The sequence below is a fragment of the Chiloscyllium punctatum genome, chromosome 40 (assembly GCF_047496795.1).
Source record: "Chiloscyllium punctatum isolate Juve2018m chromosome 40, sChiPun1.3, whole genome shotgun sequence".
Classification (NCBI taxonomy): Eukaryota; Metazoa; Chordata; class Chondrichthyes; order Orectolobiformes; family Hemiscylliidae; genus Chiloscyllium; species Chiloscyllium punctatum.
In genome coordinates this window covers 11,306,214-11,328,319 of record NC_092778.1, presented here as the reverse complement: position 1 = coordinate 11,328,319, position 22,106 = coordinate 11,306,214, and the positions used below count along the sequence as shown (strand labels likewise).

Sequence of the window (22,106 nt, the reverse complement as noted above, 5' to 3'; positions counted from 1 at the left end):
CTTTCTCAATTAAGTTCAGTCAACTTGTGCCTCATGCTTTCATAATTTTCCTTTTTCAAATTGTATACCTTTGCTTCATGTTGAACCATCTCACTTTCAAACAGTGTAAAATCTATCATGCAAACCAAAAGAAATGCAGAAGCTATAAGTCATAAACAAAACCAGAAATTACTGGAAAAGCTCAACAGGTCTGGCAGCATCTGTGGAGAGAATTCAGTTAAAGTTCTGGGTTAGGTGATCCTTCCTCAGAACCGGGTTTATAATAAAATTATTAATTAGCCATTTTCATCACATATTATTAGATCCAAACATTCTGTTTTAGTCAGCTCTTCATTATACTGTCCTAGAAACCACCCCCAAGACATTTCAGGAACTTGTCTTCCACAGCTTTAGAGCTGAAATAGTTTACTCAATAGGCCCCACTCTGCCTCTATTGTTTGCTAGTCAGTAAATAATTCCATACAATGTCTGATGCCCCTTGCTGTTTCTTAGCTCTTCCCAAAAATATGCCACATTTCTGAAATCCTCCCCTACTGATGCATTGATCCTGTCTTGTATTATCGGCCCAACTCGACTTCCTTTTCTTTCTTCTCTGTCCTTTCTAAATGTCAGATATATTTGAATATTCAGTTCCTAGACTGCTATGTACTTATGCTTCTAGAATGGCAGTAATATAAAAACCATTTACTTCCATTTGCCCATTCAGGCCATTTGCAACAAAGACGGATGATATGTTTTTGCTGCTCTTTGTCTTTTTAAGATCAAACCACAATTGAAGCATATTTGATGCTTGTTTTCATTTCTTCCATCTTCTACAAGTCACCATTGCAACCTTTCTACTTCCTATTTCAGGTTCAATTCGCTATATTGCTCCATAACACATTAGGCAGTGCAGTTTGCAATCAGGGAACTCAGTTCAGCTTGTTGTAATGGCCATCAAAAAAACCTCAAAAACATTTACCAAGAGGAACTTAAATTCAAACAGAATATTAATATATCACAGCACAGAGGTTATATTATCATTCTATTTCATTTCCGAGGTTTCCCTGAAATTACAATACAAGCGCTTATTTTTATTCTTATTGCACATAAAAACTTTAACAGTGTCCAGAATAAATCACTGTAAACAACATAAACAAGGCAAAAGGTGGATGCAACTTATGTTTTTCTTCCTTCTACTGCTTGTTTCAGTTGTACAGATAATTACATATGTTAATTGCTTACGGCACATTAATCCATCTACATCTGTAGATTTTCCCACTTCTCCTGTAATCCATTAAAATCAAGCAAATCAGATCACCCATGAAACTAGACAGTGAAACCTGAAAAGTGTAAAAATAACAAATTAAAGGCTGAGCCCCTCTTATGCAAAGCAAGTGCTAGGTACCAACTACTTTACCATTCAAACGATAGAGCTTCTTTGGTTTGTACACAACAAGGCTGAAATGTAACTATATCCCATGTGCTCATTGAAAAGAAGTTCCTATTCTAATGAAGACTAAGTTTAACTGAACCAAGTACAGCCTTTACTCATAAGCTATCAGCTAAATGGCATCCTCAGTCAAGCAGCTATGATTCAATTTATGAAATGGAAGATGCATGCAGAAGGAAAGAGACAGCGAACTTCCAGATGGCATGACAAAGTCAAAGCAGCTTGATCTCGCATGAAACTATTCTGGAAAAACAGATGGCTTTGTCTGACCAATTATACATATGGTGATTTATATCTTAGATGAGATTCCCTACAGTATGGAAACAAGCACTTCGGCCCAACAACTCCACACTGACCCTCTGAAGAGGGACACCCCAACCCCATATTTATCCCTGATAAATGCAACTAACACGATGGGCAATTTAGCATGGCCAATTCACCTGACCTGCACATCTTTGGATTGTGGGAGGAAACTGGGGCACCTGTAAGAAACCCACGCAGACATGGGGAGAATGTGCAAATTCCATACAGACAGTCACCCGAGGCTGGAATCAAACCCGGGTCCCTGACGCTGTGAGGCAGCAGTGCTAACCACTAAGCCACCGGGTTGCCCCACAGCCTTATAAAAACATGTTTGAGATATACTACCACAGAAATGATACAGCACAGAAGGGGGCCATTCTGCTAGTCTTCTCCATGCCAATAGAAGACACCCAGATGCCCATTCTAATCCCATCTTCATGCACACTGCCCATAGCCCTGCAGTTTACAGCATTTTAGGTGCAGATACAGGTACTTTATATAAAAAAACCTGTTCGGGGTCTCTGCCTCCACTACCAACTCAGGCAGTAAATTTCAGACATCCAACACCCTCAGCATTTAAAAAAAAGTCCTCACATCCCCTCTGATCCTCCTGTCACTTAGCTTGAGTCTATGATCCCAGGTTTTTGGACACTCTGCCAGGGAAACGATTACCTCCTACCTACTCTGTCTCTACTCCTCATAATTATGTATTTCCCAATCATGTCATCCTTCAGCCTTCTCTCTTCCAAGGAAAATAACGCCAACCACATGGTCAGAGAAAGAAACCTCCTCAATTTTTCCTTGTAATTACAATATTCCAGCCCTGGCAACATTCTAGTAGAGCAGTTATTTCCTGTCTTTAATGTGTTACCTCATCATCTGAGTAACGCAAACCACTGCAGACAGATTTAGGTGTAACTCTATAGGTTGTTTCTCTCTACTGTATAGCACTTTCCCTGGTCATTAATGAAACTGCAACTAAAGTTGCAGTTAAACTGTACAATTCAAGAACTGACCAGCAATATCACGCTGCTGCAGTCTTCACTGTAGAAAATGAAATATGCTCCTGCTACAGCTGATGATTTGTTTACTATTAATACCTATAGTAAGAAGATCAGGCTAAAAGCTTTCACCAGTGAACATGAGTAACTACAGCAGCTCACACTGTAGAACAGACTGTTGGATTTTATTTTAGAAAGAGCATTCTCAAGAAAAAATATAATAACTTTCAGGGGCTTATTTTTAAATGCCTATATTATTTTCTGTAATTGACAACAAGTAGACGCAGGAGAACATCTGTACCATCCTTACTTGGAACTGCATTATCATTAATTCAGCGTCTCCATGTTAAAAATCTGAATCTCCCTCCTTATGGACCAATGGAGCAAGTTATATGTACCAACAACAAATGGACTCTAGCAGTTCAAGACAACAGTTCACCACCGTCTTCTGGAGAGCAATTAGGTTTGGAAAGCAAATGCTGACCCGAACTGGCAAATGGGATTTGATTAGATTATGTCAGGATATCTGGTCAGCATGGACGAGTTGGACCGATGGGTCTGTTTCCGTGCTGTGGATCTGTATGACTCTAAGACTCTAAAGATCTGATAAGCACTACTGCTAAAATACTGACTACTGTTCATAAGGCAGGAAAAGTACATTGATAAAAAAGCAATTGGGAGTTAACAAGAAGGTTTTGAAATACTTCACTGACTTATCTTTGCACTGAAGAATTAAGCACACCTTTGAAGTATAGAAGCAGTGCAACAAGTAAATTATTTTTTCTAAATATTAAGGTTTGCAGCTGATTATGAAAAGATCAAAACTTCTTGGAAAGGCTGGACTGGATGAGATTTTAGGAGACAGTGAGGTCTGCAGATGCTGGAGATCAGAGGTGTATGTTGCTGAAAAAGCACAGCAGGTCAGGCAGCATCCGAGCAGAAAAATCGACATTTCGGCTGAAGCTCTTCATCAGGAATGAGGCTGGGAGCCTCAGGGGTGGAGAGATAAATGGGAGGGGGGTGGGACTAGGGAGAAGGCAGCTGAGAATGTAATAAGTGGATGGAGGTGAGGGTAAAGGTGATAGGTCGGAGAGAAGGGTGGAGCGGATAGGTGGGAAGGAAGATTGACAGGTGGGACAGGTCATGAAGGCGGTACTGAGCTGGAAGGTTGGAACTGGGGTAAGGTTGGGGGCCCGCGTGGAGTGGGAGTGGGAGTGGGAGCAGGAGGGGAGGGGGCAGGGAATGAGGTAACTGGTGAAGTCCACATTGATCCCTGGGGTTGAAGGGTCCTGAGGCAGAAGATAAGGCGTTCTTCCTCCAGGCGTCGGGTGGTGAGGGAGTGGCAATGAAGGCGGCCCAGGACCTGCAGGTCCTCAGCAGAGTGGAAGGGGGAGTTGAAATTCTCGACCACGGGGTGATGGGGTTGATTGGTGTAGGTGTCCTGGAGATGTTCTCTAAAGCGCTCTATGAGAAGGCATCCAGTCTCCTCAATGTAGAGGAGACCGTTTCGGGAAAACGGATACAATAAATGGTGTGTCGAAGTGCAGGTGAGACTTTAGTGGATGTGGAAGGCTCCTTTGGGGCCTTGGACGGAGGTAAGGGGGTCAGTGCGGGCGCAGGTTTTGCAATTTCTGCAGTGGCAGGGGAAAGTGTCAGGGTGGGTCGCTTGTTTAGGGTGTGTAGCGGTCCAGGTAGTCGCGGTCTTTGCGGGAAGCGGATAGGGGCGGGAAGGGAAATATATCCCTGGTAGTGGGATCCATTTGTAAGTATCGGAAATGATGTGATTTATGCTGAGATTGGTGGGGTGGAAGGTGAGACCAGTGGGGTTCTGTCCTTGTTGCAGTTGGAGGGTTGGTGTTTGAGGGCGGAAGTGCAGGACATGGATGAGATGTGTTGGAGGGCATCTTCAACCATGTGGGACGAGAAATTTCAACCTTTAAAGGAGGAGGCCATCTGGTGTGTTCTGTGGTGGAACTGGTCCTCCTGGGAGCAATGCAGTGGAGGCGGAGGAATTGGGAATACGGGATAGCACTTTTGTCAGAGGTTGGGTGGGAGGAGGTCTAATCCAGGCAGCTGTGGGAGCCAGTGGGTTTGTAAAAAATGTCAATGTTGAGTCGGTCCTTGTGGCTTGAGATGGAGGGGTCTAGGAAGGAGATGGAGGAGTCAGAGATGGTCCAGTGAATTTAAGGTCAGGGTGGAATGTGTTGGCGAAATTGATGAATTGTTTGGCCTCCTCGTGGAGCACAAGGTGGTGCCAATTCAGTCATCAATGTAGCGGAGGAAGAGATGGGGAATTGCGGTGGTGTAACTCTGGAAGATGGACTGTTCGATGTAGCCGACAAAGAGACAGGCATAGCTGGGGCGCATGCGGGTGTCCATGGCTACCCCTTTCGTCTAGAGGAAGTGGGAGGATTCGAAGGAGAAATTGTTGAGGGTGAAGACCAGTTCAACCAAACGAATGAGAGGGTCAGTGGAAGGGTACTGATGGGGGCATTGGGAGAGGAAGAAATGGAGGGCTTGGAGGTCCTAGTCATGGCGGATGGAGGTGTAGAGGTACGGGATGTCTGTGGTGAGGATGAGGCATTGGGGCCAGGGAAACGGAGGTCTTGGAGGAGGTGTAGGGCATGGGTGGTGTCTCAAACGTATGTGGGGAATAGGACAGTATCAAGGTAGGTGGACATGAGTTTGGTGAGGCAGGACCAGGCTGAGACAATAGGTTGCCGGGGTAGTCAGGCTTGTGGATCTTGGGTAAGAGGTAGAATCAGGCATTGCGGTGCTCCCAAACTCTGAGGTTGGATGCTGTGGGTGGCAGATTCCCTGAGGTGATGAGGTTGTGTATGGTCTGGGCGATGATGGTTTGGTGATTGGAGGGTGGTGAGGTTATGGTCAAGGGGGCAGTAAGAGGAGGTGTCTTCGAGTTGGCATCTGGTTTCAGCGGTGTGAGATTTTAGCTTATTCCAAACTTATATTGAGATAAAATTGGCCCCATTATGTGTGACACTGTCGTTTAGACACAAACTTTCTGCCAGACTTCAAGTCAAGCCAGAAAAAGACAGGAGCTCAAGTTTCTTCAATCTGTTATTTGTAAAGGAAATTTGTTTGGGTAATCTCAAACGAGTTCAGAATGAGTATAAACCTACAACAGAAAATAGCCCCAAATTTTGGTACTGATGGGTAAAGTTTCTACTGTATTGTTTCTTGCTATGCACTGGGAGCAAGTTTTCAAAAAAAAAAGTAAGCACTCACAATGTACGTCAAGATGTGGTGTATGGAAGTAATAAGAACTTGACATACTGTGCATGATAGGAAGGTGACCTGGCTCTCAGGCTCACAGCCATAGTTGAAAAATACTGCTGGAGATAAAGATGGAGGTTGTGTAATATGGTTTGCTGAAATATAGAGTACTGTGAGACAGTGAAGACTGTGGCAGCCTTTCCGTGAATTCACGAAAAATAAAGCTTCTTGAAACAAGTCTTGAAGTTTCAAACTAAGTCATTTTTTCAACAGAATCTGATGTAGTTGACAGGATCCCAATTGATATGGGATCTGAAGAAAGTAAAAGGAGGAAATAGTGGACATAGTGCACGGGACAGACCTAGCTGAAAAGGGGACTGGGCCTCATGCTCCCCTCATGGGGGAAAAGTGTGGAGACTGTCTGGTGTCCAGCTGAACCAAGACTGTCTGAGGCAAAATAGCAGAGAAGACTAAACTTACCAGGGCAGTCAGAGAGACTAACAAGTGGTAGCTACCCAACTGAAGTAGGCGCGAGACTTCGAGACCTTGTGGACAGAAGAGAAACACCGGTGAGCGCTTATAGTAGGTTAGTACATGCTGGATCTGGTAACAGTATTTTCTCTTTTCCTTTCTTGGCAGATGACAGCTCTTTGTAGATTACAGAAATGGAAAATTGAGCCAGCAGTCAGCACCTCTCCGCGAACGTGGATGTGAGGCATCCAGAAGATAGCCCAAAGATGGAAAAGTGAACAAAACAAAGGAATCGTAAGGTGATAAGATCAAGGCAACAGGTAGGAGACACCATCGTTCCAGAGGGATCACCGGCAGATATGGTGCTCTGTGAAACACGAGATTCCAGATACGTCATTCCTTTTTGTAATGATCTTTACGGATGGTCCCAGGGCTGTTGGCCCAACAGAGGCTCTTTTGACTTAAGTAAAATTAAGAAATGGCAAGAAATTACTCAGGAAGGAGATGGTTATCCCACTGTGAAAAATGCTATATGATGCACTTTTTCACTAAATGGTTAGAGGTTACTAAGCGTCACCAACCTCCCAAATCTAAACCTAAGAAAAATGCTGGTGCACAGGAGGAGCCACCTTCAAGTGCCTCAATGAGGCGATATCCCTGGCTTGAATCTCAGGAGGATACAGTTATGGAGAACATCCTCCTGGCAGCGGCTACGCAAGAACAGCAGCTCTTGTCTCTTCAAACTCCACAGTACTGGAATTTAGTCCGTACTACTGGCAAGTCTACAGCTGCACCTGATTCTACCCAACCCACTACAATGCAGACTTGGTATCAGATAAAATGCATCACCTGACTATAGCATATGGGTCACTTTCCACCATTCTGATGCTACCGAACCTTCTAGTTCCACCCGTCTCGACACCCAACTACCTTGACTCATGGTTGGTGATATAGCTGTCCGAAAGACTTGGTCCCCTTTTAAGGTTAGAAGCATGACTAAGGAGGCTCCTAACCCGTTGAAGAAGCCTACCCCCTTCCATAATTGACTGGTCCAAACCTGCCAAACTTTTTCCCACCTACACAGAAATGTTCTTCTGCTACTCAAAGTTGTACATGGCACCTCCTAGGTTGCTATTGAGGATTCCTTTTCAGTCCAGCCGGGAAAAATGGGGATTGGATAGAAGAACCCACAGAGAAGCAGTGGGGTCAGGGAAATATCCCCCCGGGAAGAATGGCTCCAGAACTGAGCTATGCAGGCCATCTCAAAATTGGGTCAGGCCGCCAGGGACTTTGGGAAAGTCACTCCATGCCTGCAAAACAAAAGGTTTTCCCGGTTTAGGAATAGGTAAAATAGAAGTATTAGAGAGACTTCGTGTAGGACGCAATACCCTCTGAGAGACCAGAGCATCAAAAACAGGCCAAATGCCTATTTCCATGTCAGGGGACAGTCTGTATTGATGGACACAAGGAGGACCACACCAGGATGGATATAACCATGATGCAGAGTAGCAGAAAGCACCAACCCCACGTGATTTTTATGGAGTGCCCACAGGTAAGATGGTACGGATGCTAAAAGCGGTAGGGACATACAGTCATGAGGCGAGAATAGCAGATACTGGAGAAAAATCACCGGCCAGCAGGCAGGTGGGAGTCAGCTGCAACAGGCCTCATCAGAAAATTCAGAAATCTGGAATTTCCTGCAATGGGTCTCCCTTAGAGATTCACCACAGGACAAGGATTGGATCATAGGACTAATTTCCTCAGGCCAATGTGGGGACTTAACAGAGACAGTGACATAGAACACTGAGAAGGGACCCATTGTGAACAAAGGTGGTTGTACAGTATCCATGTGGATGGAAGCACCAAGGCCCACCAGACTGAAATAAACTCACCCATTGAACTACAGTGAACCTAACTGACCGAAACAAGGGGCTGCCAGGCTTGAATATAAGTCAGAGACCAGATGATAGGTAAAAAGGGTCGTGCAATGGATGATTTTGTAGAGGAGGATGTAAGGAGTAGGTGATGAAGAAAGCTCCTATGTCTGTTATCAGGTCACAAGGCAGGTTCAACAGGGTTGTTCTGTGTAGTTGTCAGCAGTGCAATACATCCTGGGTCGCAGGGTCAGAGCACTGCATCAGCAAACTCAGGGCCTGTGCCGCAGAGTGATCAGGGAGCGCCAAGAACAGGCTCTGATCAGAGCAGTGGATTGCGACACTCAGTTTTAGTGCCTATCAGAAGCTCCACAGAGGAAGGTACAGACGAAATAGTTGCGCTGGAGTTGACTAAAACCTTAACACACTTCCCCTAAATATCAATTTTCGTCATTAGGTCTTCAAGGGGAGAGCAAGATACTGGATCAAGGCAGCCTGTACCGATAGCCCCTTTTGGCACCTTTAGTTTTTAGTCTGGAAGGGGTCCATGAGTGTAAAGGTTCAGGCATTGAGGGCTGAATTCCTGCAGTTGCAGAGGAAGCAGCCAACTGTACCTGACGATCTCTAGCCGACTGACCCTTTCGACCACACAGATGGCAAATGTCATTATCCTTGGACCAAACCTGCCCCTTTCCCCCATCTAACTAGGTGAGTAATATCTTTGGGGCCTTTTATTGTAACATTGGTGTTATTGGACAAACTAGCCCTTGAGACCCTAATATGTTGGTCCATATTGGTGAGGGAGATAACTACAGCACCCCAATTCTGCTGTTGCCAGGTGAGATTGATAAGCTTGAAAGCCTGAGCTATCTGGGACTCAACACAATTTCAGAGTCTGTACCGCCAAAAGATCGTTTCCTTCCAGAGGCACTCCCACAGATGATTCCCACTTGTCCTTAAAATAAAATAAACAAGGCCTGTTGCAGCTGACTCCCACCTGCCTGCTGGCCGGTGATTTTTCTCCAGTATCTGCTATTCTCGCCTCATGACTGTATGTCCCTACCGCTTTTAGCATCCGTACCATCTTACCTGTGGGCACTCCATAAAAATCACGTGGGGTTGGTGCTTTCTGCTACTCTGCATCATGGTTATATCCATCCTGGTGTGGTCCTCCCTGTGTCCATCAATACAGACTGTCCCCTGACGTGGAAATAGGCATTTGGCCTGTTTTTGATGCTCTGGTCTCTCAGAGGGTGTTGCGTCCTACACGAAGTCTCTCTAATACTTCTATTTTACCTATTCCTAAACCGGGAAAGAGCAATGAGTCGCGGCTTGTTCAGGGTTTGCATGTCCTAACTCAGATTGTTAATCTCATGGCACAGGTTAGCCAAGATACCAAGTTATCTTTTCCTCAGCTGACCCCCAGCTGCAGCTTGTTACATGGTCATAGACCTCTGCTCAGCATTTTTCTCTATTCTTCTGCATGAGGATAGCCAAGATCTCTTTACCTTCACCTACGGGAGCCAACAATTCACCTGGACCAGTCTTCATCAGGTATATACAGAAAGCATAGCAGTGCGAAAGGATCGGTCTCAACTCTCTGTCTCGTGGGAGCACTGTCTTGCAATATGCTGATGACCTCCTTGTCACCTTGTGGTCCCATATTGACTCTCAGCAAGACCGAGTGACTTTGTTGATCCACTTCGCCTCCTTTGGGCACCGCATTTCTGCTGCCAAGCTACAATTATGTCAGACCTTGCTACAATATCTAGGGCGCATCCTGGAGAACAGTACCGGTCACCTGGGTCCCGATCGTGTTGCTGCTGTTCTCAACACCCATGACCGTCTACACAACAGGAGATGCTGTCTTTTCTTGGCATGGTGAACTATTGCTGCGAATGGGTGTATGGATGCGATTTTACGTCAGGTTACTCTTAAGGGTCAGCTTCATTCTAATAAGTAGATCCCCGAGTGGTTGCAAAGGTTTGAGAAACTTCATACTACTCTGACACAGGCTCCAGCTTTGGGCTTACCCGATTAGTGTAAGTCTTTCATCCTCTATGTTAACGAATGAGAGGGTTTTGCCAGTGGAGTACTCGTCCAAACCCATGGTGGTCTGAAGCACCCAGCGGCCTGTTACTCCTCTCAGTTACCTCCAGTGGTCCATGGCCTGCAAGCCTGTCTCTGCTACCATGCTGGAAAAGGCCAACCCCACTGTCGTCCAAGTCGAATCTATCATTCCGCCGTGCCCCTTCAGTGAATCCCACTACCCTCCTTCCTACTTTCTCTGACTTGGAATCCTACCACCAAGACGGCCTGCAGGTGGCAGACTCCGTTACCTCTCCTTGCCCTGATTTATCCTGCACACCTCTTGACAATCCTGACCTTGTTCTGTTCACTGTTGGTTCGCCCATACATCCCTCTGATGATCATTCCCTTGCCCATTTACATGGTTGTTACTCCCTTCAAAATGCTAGAAGCATGCGCTCTCCAAACCAGGACTTCAGCCCAGGTTGCTGAACTCTTTGCCCTTACCTTTGCATGTATCCTTGCCATGGGAAAATCATTAACGTTTATACTGATTCTCGTTATGCCTTTGGGGTGGTTCATGACTTCAATATATTCTGGAAAAATAGTGGGTTTATTACCTCATCCAATAAATCTATTCAACACATGACTCTTATCAACAACCTATCCTTGCACATGTTGTGGTTGTCAAAATGTGAAGCTCATACTATCTCTAAGGACAAGGTGACCCCAGCAACGCAGCCGCAGATGCTGCCGCCTGTGAGGCCCCTCAGACACACACGGTCATGGTCCATGTCTTCGTTAAGATACAAGTCCCCTCCACCATTGACCTTGCAGCAGCTCTTCAGGTACACGACATGGCTGCAGAGGTAAAACATGATTTCTGGGCTTGTGTTGGACGCTCCACTGATGCCTTAGGCGGCATTCTGACTGTAGAGTGGTCTGTCCACGGACTTTCTTCCATACCCTTGCCTGGCTGGCATATGGGCAGGGGCATGTAGGAAAAGGAGAGATGATACATCACATTATCCAACAATGGTTTACTCCTGGGATATCCACTATCTTGAAAAAAATAACAGAAACCTGCATTATTTGCCAACAGTGCACTGGAGGAAGAACAACCGCACATTTTGATCATCAACCTATCTCTGAGGGGTCATTTGGAACTTGTAGATTGATTTTGTCCATATGACTCCCTCAGGAGGGTTTAAATACAGACTGATCATACTAGATATATTCTCTAGATGGATGGAGACATTTCCCACTAAAAGGGATGATGCCCGAACATTAGTAAAATGTCTTATGAAAGATATAATCCCACAATCTGGAAGACTAGAACAAGTGAATAATGACAGGGGTATCGACAGTAACAGCACTGTGCGCAGTACAGTATTGAATTTTGTGTACAATGTTCATATCCCCTATCAACCCCACTCCTCAGGAATAGCAGAACAAATTAATGGGATGCTAAAAAATTATCTTGCAAAGACTTTTAGATTTAGATTAGATTCTCTACAGTGTGGAACATGTCCTTCGGCCCACAAAGTCCACAATGACCCTCCAAAGAGTAACCCACCCAGACCCATTTCCCTCTGTCGAATGCATCTAACACTATGGGCAATTTGGCATGGTCAATTCACCTAACCTGCACATGATGTCACAGAATCATAAAGATGTACAGCATGGAAACAGACCCTTCGGTCCAATCTGTCCATGCCGACCAGATATCCCAACCAAATCTAGTCTCACCTGCCAGCACCCAGCCCATATCCCTTCAAACCCTTCCTATTCATATACCCATCCAAATACCTCTTAAATGTTGCAATCATACCAGCCTCCACTACATCCTCTGGCAGCTCATTCCATACATGTACCACTCTCTGCGTGAAAAAGTTGCCCCTTAGGTCTCTTTTATATCTTTCCCCTCTCACCCTAAACCTATGACTTCTAGTTCTGGACTCCCCGACCCCAGGGAAAAGACTTTGTCTATTTATCCTATCCTTGCCCCTCATACTTTTGTAAACCTCTATAAAGTCACCCCTCAGCCTCTGACGCTCCAGGGAAAACAGCCCCAGCCTGTTCAGCCTCTCCCTATAGCTCAAATCCTCCAACCCTGGCAGCATCCTTGTAAATCTTTTCTGAACCCTTTCAAGTTTCATGACATCTTTCCAATAGGAAGGAGACCAGGATTGCACGCAATATTCCAACAATGGCCTAACCAATATCCTGTACAGCCACAATATGACCTCACAACTCCTGTACTCAATACTCTGACCAATAAAGGAAAGCCTACCAAACACCTTCTTCACTATCCTATCTACCAGTGACTCCACTTTCAAGGAGCTATTAACCTGCACTCCAAGGTCTCTTTGTTCAGCAACACTCCCTAAGACCTTACCATTAAGTGTATAATCCTGCTAAGATTTGCTTTCCCAAAATGCAGCACCTCACATTTATCTGAATTAAACTCTATCTGCCACTTCTCAGCCCATTGGCCCATCTGGTCCAGATCCTGTTGTAATCTGAGGTAACCCTCTTCGCTGTCCACTACACCTCCATCTACATCTTTAAGTGGCCTGAAGCCTACCCTATTACCCTGTACACCCTTCAAAACTAGGTTAATAGAATCACTGATCTACCCCCATTTGAAACCCCAAAGTGAAGACGTATGACTACTGGTACCCACCCCCTCTGTCTACATGTGAAATAGCCCTGATCTGGGTAGATGAGAAAACCACATAATATGCCCAAGCCCTGAGCGAAGTGGCCCGGGCCAATCATTCAAAGGTAATAGAGGCCATGCCAAAACCCCATGGGTCAAACACACACCCTTTTACACCTGGCAATTTAGTGTATGTTAAGTCTCTTAAAAATGGCTCTCTCTCTCTCTCCCCCCTAGGTAGAAGGGCCATATTAAGTGTTACTGACAAGCCAAACTGCAGTTAAATTGGAAGGAGGTAAGGAGTGGGCGCACGCGACCAACTCTAAAATACATAACCCCACCAACTTAGCAACTACTAAAGCAAATGATGAGAACCCTGTGGATGCACTTCATGGTGCAAATGACTGAAACTAGATACAGATGGCCTTGTGATGGGCGTGCCAAAAGTACCTGTCAGTTGTGTAATGATGACATAATGGGATATGTCGTACCTCGTATCAGAGTTTTGGATGGGTTGGCTACTCCCGTGAAGCCCACAAGATCCCTCACTGGATTTCTCACCTGGACAGGGATGTCTTCTCCTCCTAACAGAATCTATCTGCATTCCCAAGAATTGGGCAAATTAAATACCAATTATACTGCTGAAGTCCTGACTAAGATCAACGCTGAGCTAGTTGCCATTAGGACAGTGGCCCTTCAGAAATGCTTGGCCTTGGATTTTCAATTATCCAAGGGGGGTGGCACTTGAGCTGTTATTAGGGCAGGAATGTTGTACCCACATACCTAACAATTCTAAAAATTGTTTTGGTGACTCACATTTGCTCCTAAGTCAAGAAAGTAAGCACACCTTTTGAATCTGGATGGTCTTTTGACCTCGCCTGGCTGGGTAAGTAGGGATCCTCCTTAGTTATTGGGCTTGTCATCTTTACTATCATACTCCTGATACTTTGTATCATATCAAGAACTACAGGCTGTTGTTGTGCACAGTTTGCTCCTACCACATTTTTTGCTCCAAAGCCAGTAATCGTCTACCGGACCGTACCCCATGGTGACCCTCATGATGAACAAGTGTGTACAAGTATGCACCCTCTTTTTTTGGATGGGCCACTTTCCTAAACTTAGGTGTTGATCTGGAAGATCAACAAGGAGGCAAATGTGGAAGTAGTAAGAATTTGACATACTGCTGCATGATGGGATACTTGACCAAGGTAAAAGGTGACCTTTCAATTTTCACACACTCCCACATTTAATGATTACACTGAGGCAAATATTTTGCAATCCGTTTTAGCCGCGCTTTTATTCATAAGCCAATAAGGAATATAATTTAATAATTTAGCTCTGATAATATAGTAGGATATTCCAATAAGAATCATGCTGACCTGTATTTTAAATAACTATTGTCTGATGGTTAAATTTTACACTGTATTGTCGATATATTATCCTGTAAAGATTAAGCCTCAGAAAATTGTTCCTCGAAGTGTTCATCAAAAATTCAGTTCAATACTCTATTCCCAAAACTAATTGAAGAATTTTTACTCTAAGCAAATGTTTTTTACACAAGGAATTTCTAGAAAATTACTAAGTATTATGTCAGCAAAGCAATGAAAGTATTAATGATTAGAAGGCATACTTGAGAAGTAACAATGCACTTGTATTGACATGCAACCTCATGAAAGGTGTAAAACAAAACTAGCTAATGTTGTTGATTCTATGCATGGCTTTAGTCAGGATAATCAACAGGCAGCTCCCCAAAGGAAGGTTTAGAAAAATGGAAGAATACCTTACATTTTCCTAAAGTACCACACTCATCAGATGATTTAAACTACCGGCAGAACAGCCAGAAAGCAAGCTAATGATTGCCTTCACAAGCTTTGTGCGGTGAATCACATTCAGTAGAATTGTATACATTTCACTGTTGGAAATTATGTCAACTGTTAAAAGCAATATCAAATGCAGCCAAATATATGCAGGTATAAAATTCCTGGCACAAATCCATTGTAACATTTGTCATTGATCCTAACAGAGTATGTGAGTTTTCTTTAATCCATCCATCCAAATCAGAATGTTGATAGTGGGGGTTTAATGCCATTCATCAAGGGACAATGATTAGATTCTCTTTTATTGAATGAGTGGTGCAAATGTTACTTGCACCTATCAAGAAAACCGTGGCATGCAAGACAGAAGAGAGCGAGGTTTTTTTTTTGTACATTAGATTAGATTACTTACAGTGTGGAAACAGGCCCTTCGGCCCAACAAGTCCACACCGCCCCGCCGAAGCGCAACCCACCCATACCCCTACATCTATATCTACATCTACCCCTTACCTAATGCTATGGACAATTTAGCATGGCCAATTCACCTGCCCTGCACATCTTTGGACTGTGGGAGGAAACCGGAGCACCCGGAGGAAACCCACGCAGACACGGGGAGAATGTGCAAACTCCACACAGTCAGTCGCGGGAATTGAACCCGGGTCTCTGGCGCTGTGAGGCAGCAGTGCTAACCACTGTGCCACCGTGCCGCCCACGGTGTTTCAGCCTTTCACAACCCACCATACTGAAAGATAATAGAGCAGCACTAGGCCATTCGACCCCTCAAAGCTGCTTCACTATTCAATATAAACATGTCTGATCTACCCAGGCCTCAACTCCACTCTCATGCAGCTCCCTATAACTCTCAACTCCCAGTTATTACAAAAATCTATGTTCCTCCTCTTTAAATATTTTCAACAATCTATCTTCCAGCCCTCTGGAGTGAAGAATTCTAGACACTGGCTGCCCTCTGGGAAAAGCAATTCTTTTGTATCTCACTTTTAGATGAGGGTCCCCTCATTAACTACGCCCCCTAGTTTGAGATTCCCCCACATGTGGAAACTTCTTCTCAACATTTACTCTTTCTAACCCCTTTAACTCTGCTCTCATGCAGCTCCCTATAACTCTCAACTCCGAGTTATTACCAAAATCTATGTTCCTCCTCTTTAAATATTTTTCAGTAACAACATTTCACTGTTCTTAAATTCCAGCATCCTCCAAGAAAGATCAAATTTCTATTTGTCTTTTCAGTTAGTTGTTGCGCCTGCATGCCAACCTTTTCTGTTTCATGCACAAGAACATCCAAGTTTCTCTGTGCTGCACTTTCTTGGAGAATCTCTCCATTTAAATCTCTCCATTTTTGATTCTTCCTACCAAAGTACATGACCTCACACTCCTACATTAAACTCCATCCATCAACTCATTTTTTTTCTATTGACTCAATCTATCTATATCCCCTTGCTAATCCCTTATGTCTGAATCACAATATGCCCTCTCAACTATTGTTGTATTGTCCAGAAATAAACTCTGCCCCTTCCTCGAAATATATCTGGCCGTAAGACTGGTCCTTGTGGCATTTCACGAATTACATCTTTTCAACCTGAAAAAGAGCCATTAATCCCAACTGTCTTCTGCATTTTAGCCTATCCCCAATTCACAGTTACACATTATCCCTATTATCAAGAGCACTTATCTTGTCAACGGTCTTTCATAGAGATGTATAGCATGGAAACAGATCCTATGGTCCAACTTGTCCACGCTGACCAGAAATCCAGAACTAATCTAGTCTCATTTGCCCTCTAAACCCCTCCTATTCATATATCCATCTAGACGCTTAGTACTCGAAATCTAAATATACTACATCTACTCATTCCCCTTTCTCAACTCCACTTGTTTTTCTTCTTGAAGAAAATTGCTCCATCAAGTTTGTCTAAGTATTTACTTCCAATCTTGATCAAAACATTTTTCCATTTTTAAAGGATCTAGCAAATGACTGCATCACACAGGTCCAACTCTCACACTGCCCATCATGTCAGCCATCCTCACTAAATGCATGAATATTTAGTCCTTCATCTCACATTGTGTCTGATCCTGAAATCCCAGGTCAGGGTCAATAAATTCCCAGCAATAATTACCATGCAGGAAATCAGGTTTAGGTTAATGAAAGCTCTGATCCAAAATAGGCATCCCAAAAAAAACTAGCAACAATTGCCAGAACTCAATATCAGGCTAGACTCCAATATAATTTTCAAACTTCAACTGCACCAAAACATGCTTAGAGTGCAAACATTCAACTTCATTTCTTTTTATTTCCTGGTTTGAAAGGTTACATCCAATGTTATGCAGTAAGGATTTTAAAATGTCACACTATGAAAAAGCCAAAGGTCTTCAGGAGATTTGTCCATCTCCTAGACCTGATCACCTATTTCAGAGGCCTTGTGGCCAATGACAAAGATTCTTATCACTGATATTGTTGCAAAACATCACTAAAGACTTCAAGGACAGTTTCTTCTTTGTTGAGGAAGTAAGTACTATTAGAACCCTTGTTGATTTTTCACCATTTTATTTTTATTCTTTTAGTTTAGAGCTGTGAACTGGGAATTGTGAGCTGAAGATGATTTGTGGACTTTGGGAAACAGTTTGCAGTAAAAGGAAAAACTTGCCACACAAGCTTTTGTTTCTTTGTGAGGCCAGACCTGGAAGTTAGTTGCAGGCCGATTCTTGATTACTACAGATACAGCGATCCCAAGAAGAGTGCTGTTTAACCAAATATCCACTCCCTACATTAAGTCACTTTATTCATCTGATGACTTACAGCTGAAATCTCTCTCAAGTTTAGCTATTTATTTCTCTAAACAGTTTTAAATTTCAATTCGCAAAAGGATCAAGGTTACATTAACGAAAAGAAACTTTACCCTTATATAGCACTTTTCACAATCACCAGAAGTCTTTAAACACATTACAGTTCTGAAGTATTTATAGTCCTTGTTATAATGTAGGCAGAGGCTTGCATTTTAGCAGCCCTTTAGGAACAGGGCTGAGAGGTCGGAAAGCATTTGTGTTGTGCCCAACACATTACACTGATGTGAAGTTCAAGTAAGGTTTTATCTGACAAGCCGCAACTTACCCACCGTTTTAAGAAGTATGAACACTGCAAGTAATGAGCAATATAGTGTATCTGCATAAAACTATAACAGTAACACATATTCGTCTCTTTTGGAAGGCTTAGAGAAACTGCATTGGGGAATCACTGGCAAGTCTCAGATTCAGTCAGAGATTAATACTCACTTGGAAAATGTTTAAAGTTGATTAATCCTGTGTCTAAACAGCTGCAGAACTTTATATGAAGCTTCATCACTAATGCCCTTCATCTGCTAGAGTTTGCAAGATCTCAACAAGTGGTTGAATTTAAATATTTTGTGGTGGCAATCTTGCCTACAGTTGGCTGACAGCCAATGCAATGCTGGTGTGAATGCTGACAATGTTGCAAATCTTCAGCAATTCTCAACCTCGGCATTACCATTACCTGTATTCCCTTCAATGGACCACTTAATCTATCTCTGAAATTTGCCTTTTGATGCTGCCAGTATACTTCATTTGTTCCAGGCCTCTGATCATCAAGAGATCAAGTCACAAGTGAACAATGGCAAGAAGAGTTGCATACCAAGGTTGTGGAAGAAGAGGATCAAGAGCAAAGACAGGGGTTGGCTTTTAGCAGCTCCCAATCATAACTCTGAATACTCTGGTAAGGTATTGACTGCCTCTGAAGGAGGGCAACCATTGCTTAGTTAGTATCAGTGTTAGCTGATAGGAGTATTTCAGGGTCCCAAAATGATGGCTCCCCTTACCACCACCAAACTCAACATAAGGGTGAGTAAAATATTCCATCTGATATGTTTGTTCTTAGCAATTATTTCTGTAATAATTTAAGATGTCTTAAAACTTCAAACGTTTTTCTGGAGAAACTGATATAACAATAAGAACCCAAAATCACAATCATTGTGGTAAATTTTGGATTCTTGCAATCATTACAACTTGAGAATTGTGCAAGCAGAATTCAGGCCTGAATCATGTAACGAAAACAGAGAACTTCCTTGGAAGCTACTCCTGGTCTGTCAACCATAATTGGAAATGCAAAAGAAATTCCACACTTCTACCATAGCTTAGTGATGTTAGAGCAGAGCTCAGTACAGATTTCTGACCTCAATGTTAGATTTGTTTTTATAATACACTGAAATCTGATAGAATGGAAACAAACCATTGGTTAAAAATATAATGTTTCTTTAACTTAAATAATTAAGACAGATATGAATATTGATCTTAGATAATAACTGTCAAGTACCCTCCTTTATTCACCCCTGCGAAGACTCTGACTAAATTGCAGTGAAGAAATGCATTAATGCTAATTTAATGTGGTGTATTTTTCTGGTGAAGTAATTGATGGAAAAATTTAAAGAGTACATTGAGCCCTGCACACAATTCATGTTTTTAGCACACAAAGTTCAAGCCATTAGTGTGAATTCTTAAAATAAATTCTTTACATTAGCATTGAGGAAATTTCCACAATTCTATCATCAATTTATTTAAAACAAAAATCACCACTGACATGTTAACAGCTAAGAATATGTTCACTCACACTCTGTTGCTTGGGATAATCTTTTGGCCATCACGAAACCATGTCATTTGTGGTTGTGGGTAGCTGCTGATGTCTGGAGATTTTAGCACAGCAGCCTGACCCTGTGACACTGTAATCCGTTTGTTGCCTCCTTCAAAATTTCCCATGTCTACAGGAAAAAGTGAGAAGTTTCAAATGACAAAAATTACTAAGAGACCATGAGACCTACACTACTTCTGTAATTAAAACATTAGGGACCAAACTAAACAGGAGAAGAAAGTGAAAGATATTCAAATAATATTTACTCTTGCAATGCATGGGATCAACTTTGTAGACTACTACTTATAAACAGCATTGTAAGCGTCAAAGAACAACTATCATGTAATTCTACTCACATATTCTATTCATTTTTCTTCCCTTTCTTTGGTACTGTATTCCATCCCCAGATTAAGAGGACCAGTTATTAAAATGCAGTTAAAGCAAGCAATGCTTGATTCTTCTCCTTCAAAGGATAAAACGATAGAACTGCACATACATGTCATTTTTCCCTAAAATGTACCAGTATACACAGAAATTGCAGACTAGAAAATGAGCATTTCATTAATGATTAGAGTTGAGGTATTCGTTGTTAGTCCAAATCTATATTCAATTTATAAAAATAATTTTTATTTTGTGAATAAGTGAAAAACTGAACAACCAAAATTAAGTATGTAATTCTTCCATATTTACCAGTGTGTGAGTAACATTTGTTCTGTTTGCATAAGTGTTTGAATTGTCACAAGTGGACATTAAAATCTTTAATTTAGAATTAATACAGTAGTGAATGTTATGAGGTCAGCCAGATGGACCTCATAGAATAAGTTCCCTTGTTGGCTTTGTTAATCTGGTCCAATCAGGGAGCCCTGGCTGACAGATTATAAATATGTGTCAGACATCTTGTCGCTCTGAGGGAACTGGATCAATGTCAAGAACTTTCCACAGGTTAATAAAGAGTGACTTGGGTGTTAGTATAGCAGCCTCTCGAGAATCATTTCACTTTCTCCAGGGTGAGGGAGTCCAACACTAGTGGATATCATTTTAAGGGGGACCTCAGGGGCAGCATTTTCATGCAGACAGTGGTACGTGTATGGAATGAGCTGACAGAGTGAGTGGTAAGGCTGGAACAATTTCAACATTTAAAAGGCATCTGGATGGGTATGTGAATAAGAAAGGTTTAGAGGGATATGGACCAAATGCTGGCAAATGGAACTAGATTTATTTAGGATATCTGATTGGCATGGACAAAGTGGAATAAAGGGTCTGTTTCCCTGCTGTCTCTCTCTATGACTCTATATAATCGCGTCTTAGTTTGATTTTTCAAGTCAGAAATTATTTGTCGAACATAGGAAACATTACAATAATTCTAGCATTTAAAAATTAGAACAAGGTCATTTTTCCATGACATTCTAAACTGACTTTTTACCCTTGAATCCATGTTGAATTTAAACTGTTAACTTCAAACTTGGTCTTGAAAGTGAAATTCTCCTTAATGCTGCTTTGAGTTTCAGCCAACATTTCGTCGAGCTGACAGATTGCTAATTTGATTAAATATGACCTATATTTATATTAAGTAGCCATCTGCTAACATTCCCATGTCCTTTATTAAGCACGAAGTTTCATGAATACAAGTAACTATAACTGCATTTGGATTTCTCTCCCAAGTGTTACGACAAGGGTAAACCTTCCTGCTTACTTTAAACCAGCAACACAGAAAGTATTTATCCCATGCAGTAATCTGTGAAAATCCGAGAGGCCAAAAACTATTTAAAGTAAAAATTAACAACTTTGTTTCTTCAAGTATTAACAGAGAATAATTAACTAACAACTATTTACAACTCCTTCTTCTAACCTGTCTTGTACTTTCGCTTCTGTAATACTAGTCAGATAAAACCCCCAATTAAGGTTTACCAAAAATACAAATTTCAAACCAACCAGCAGTCGAAATCTTCTTATTATACCTTCCTCTGTAGACTAGCTCTCCAGGTTGCTATTCATGCTTTCCTCTGTGCAACCTCCTTCTCTAGACAGGTACCTCTCAGACAGTTTCTGACTCGCAGCCTGCATCTGTTGGTCTTTTGACAGTTCTTTCCCAACTATTCAATTTTTCCAGGTCTTGTACCCTCCAAAGCATCGGATTGTAAGACTGGTTTTTAATATTGTCAACATATTAAATTCAAACTTGATTGGAGTTTGGTATTTTTGGAGTGTATAATTCAAACTGATTGGCCTAATTAAAATTTGTTTTTGTATCTAGGCAACGAGCTACCCTAGCTGATGGACCACATTTATATTTTATCTTATTCAGAACACTTAGTGCTGTCAGGTAGTTCTGCTAGCTTTTAATGCTCTTAAAAGGTACAGTACACTGACATCTTCACAACACAAGCTTAAGTCACTTACATATTTCAGAACAGTGACATTTAACTGGAACTCTAAGTTTATGCATGAAATTTAATACATCATGTGATTGTAAAAACCTTCCAGTAATTCAGTCAACTAAAAGCAGTCATATTTTCATATTATTTTAACTTGGTATATGGAGACCTCCTTTGAGAATCCTGTTACCAGGAAAACTGTCAATGCTCTGTCATAGAGATGTACAGCACGGAAACAGACCCTTCGGTCCAACCCGTCCA

General features: G+C 42.4%; 1 protein-coding gene across 3 annotated transcripts in view; it reads right to left on the bottom strand.

Annotated features, from left to right (window-relative positions):
* Positions 1–22,106, bottom strand: part of sdk1a (sidekick cell adhesion molecule 1a) — a 903,166-nt gene that overhangs the window by 520,401 nt on the left and 360,659 nt on the right. For all 3 annotated transcript variants that reach the window (XM_072559294.1, XM_072559292.1, XM_072559293.1), the window contains exon 4: positions 19,453–19,600. In XM_072559294.1, coding sequence (XP_072415395.1) covers positions 19,453–19,600 — 148 coding nt within the window. The remainder of the gene's footprint in view (positions 1–19,452; positions 19,601–22,106) is intronic.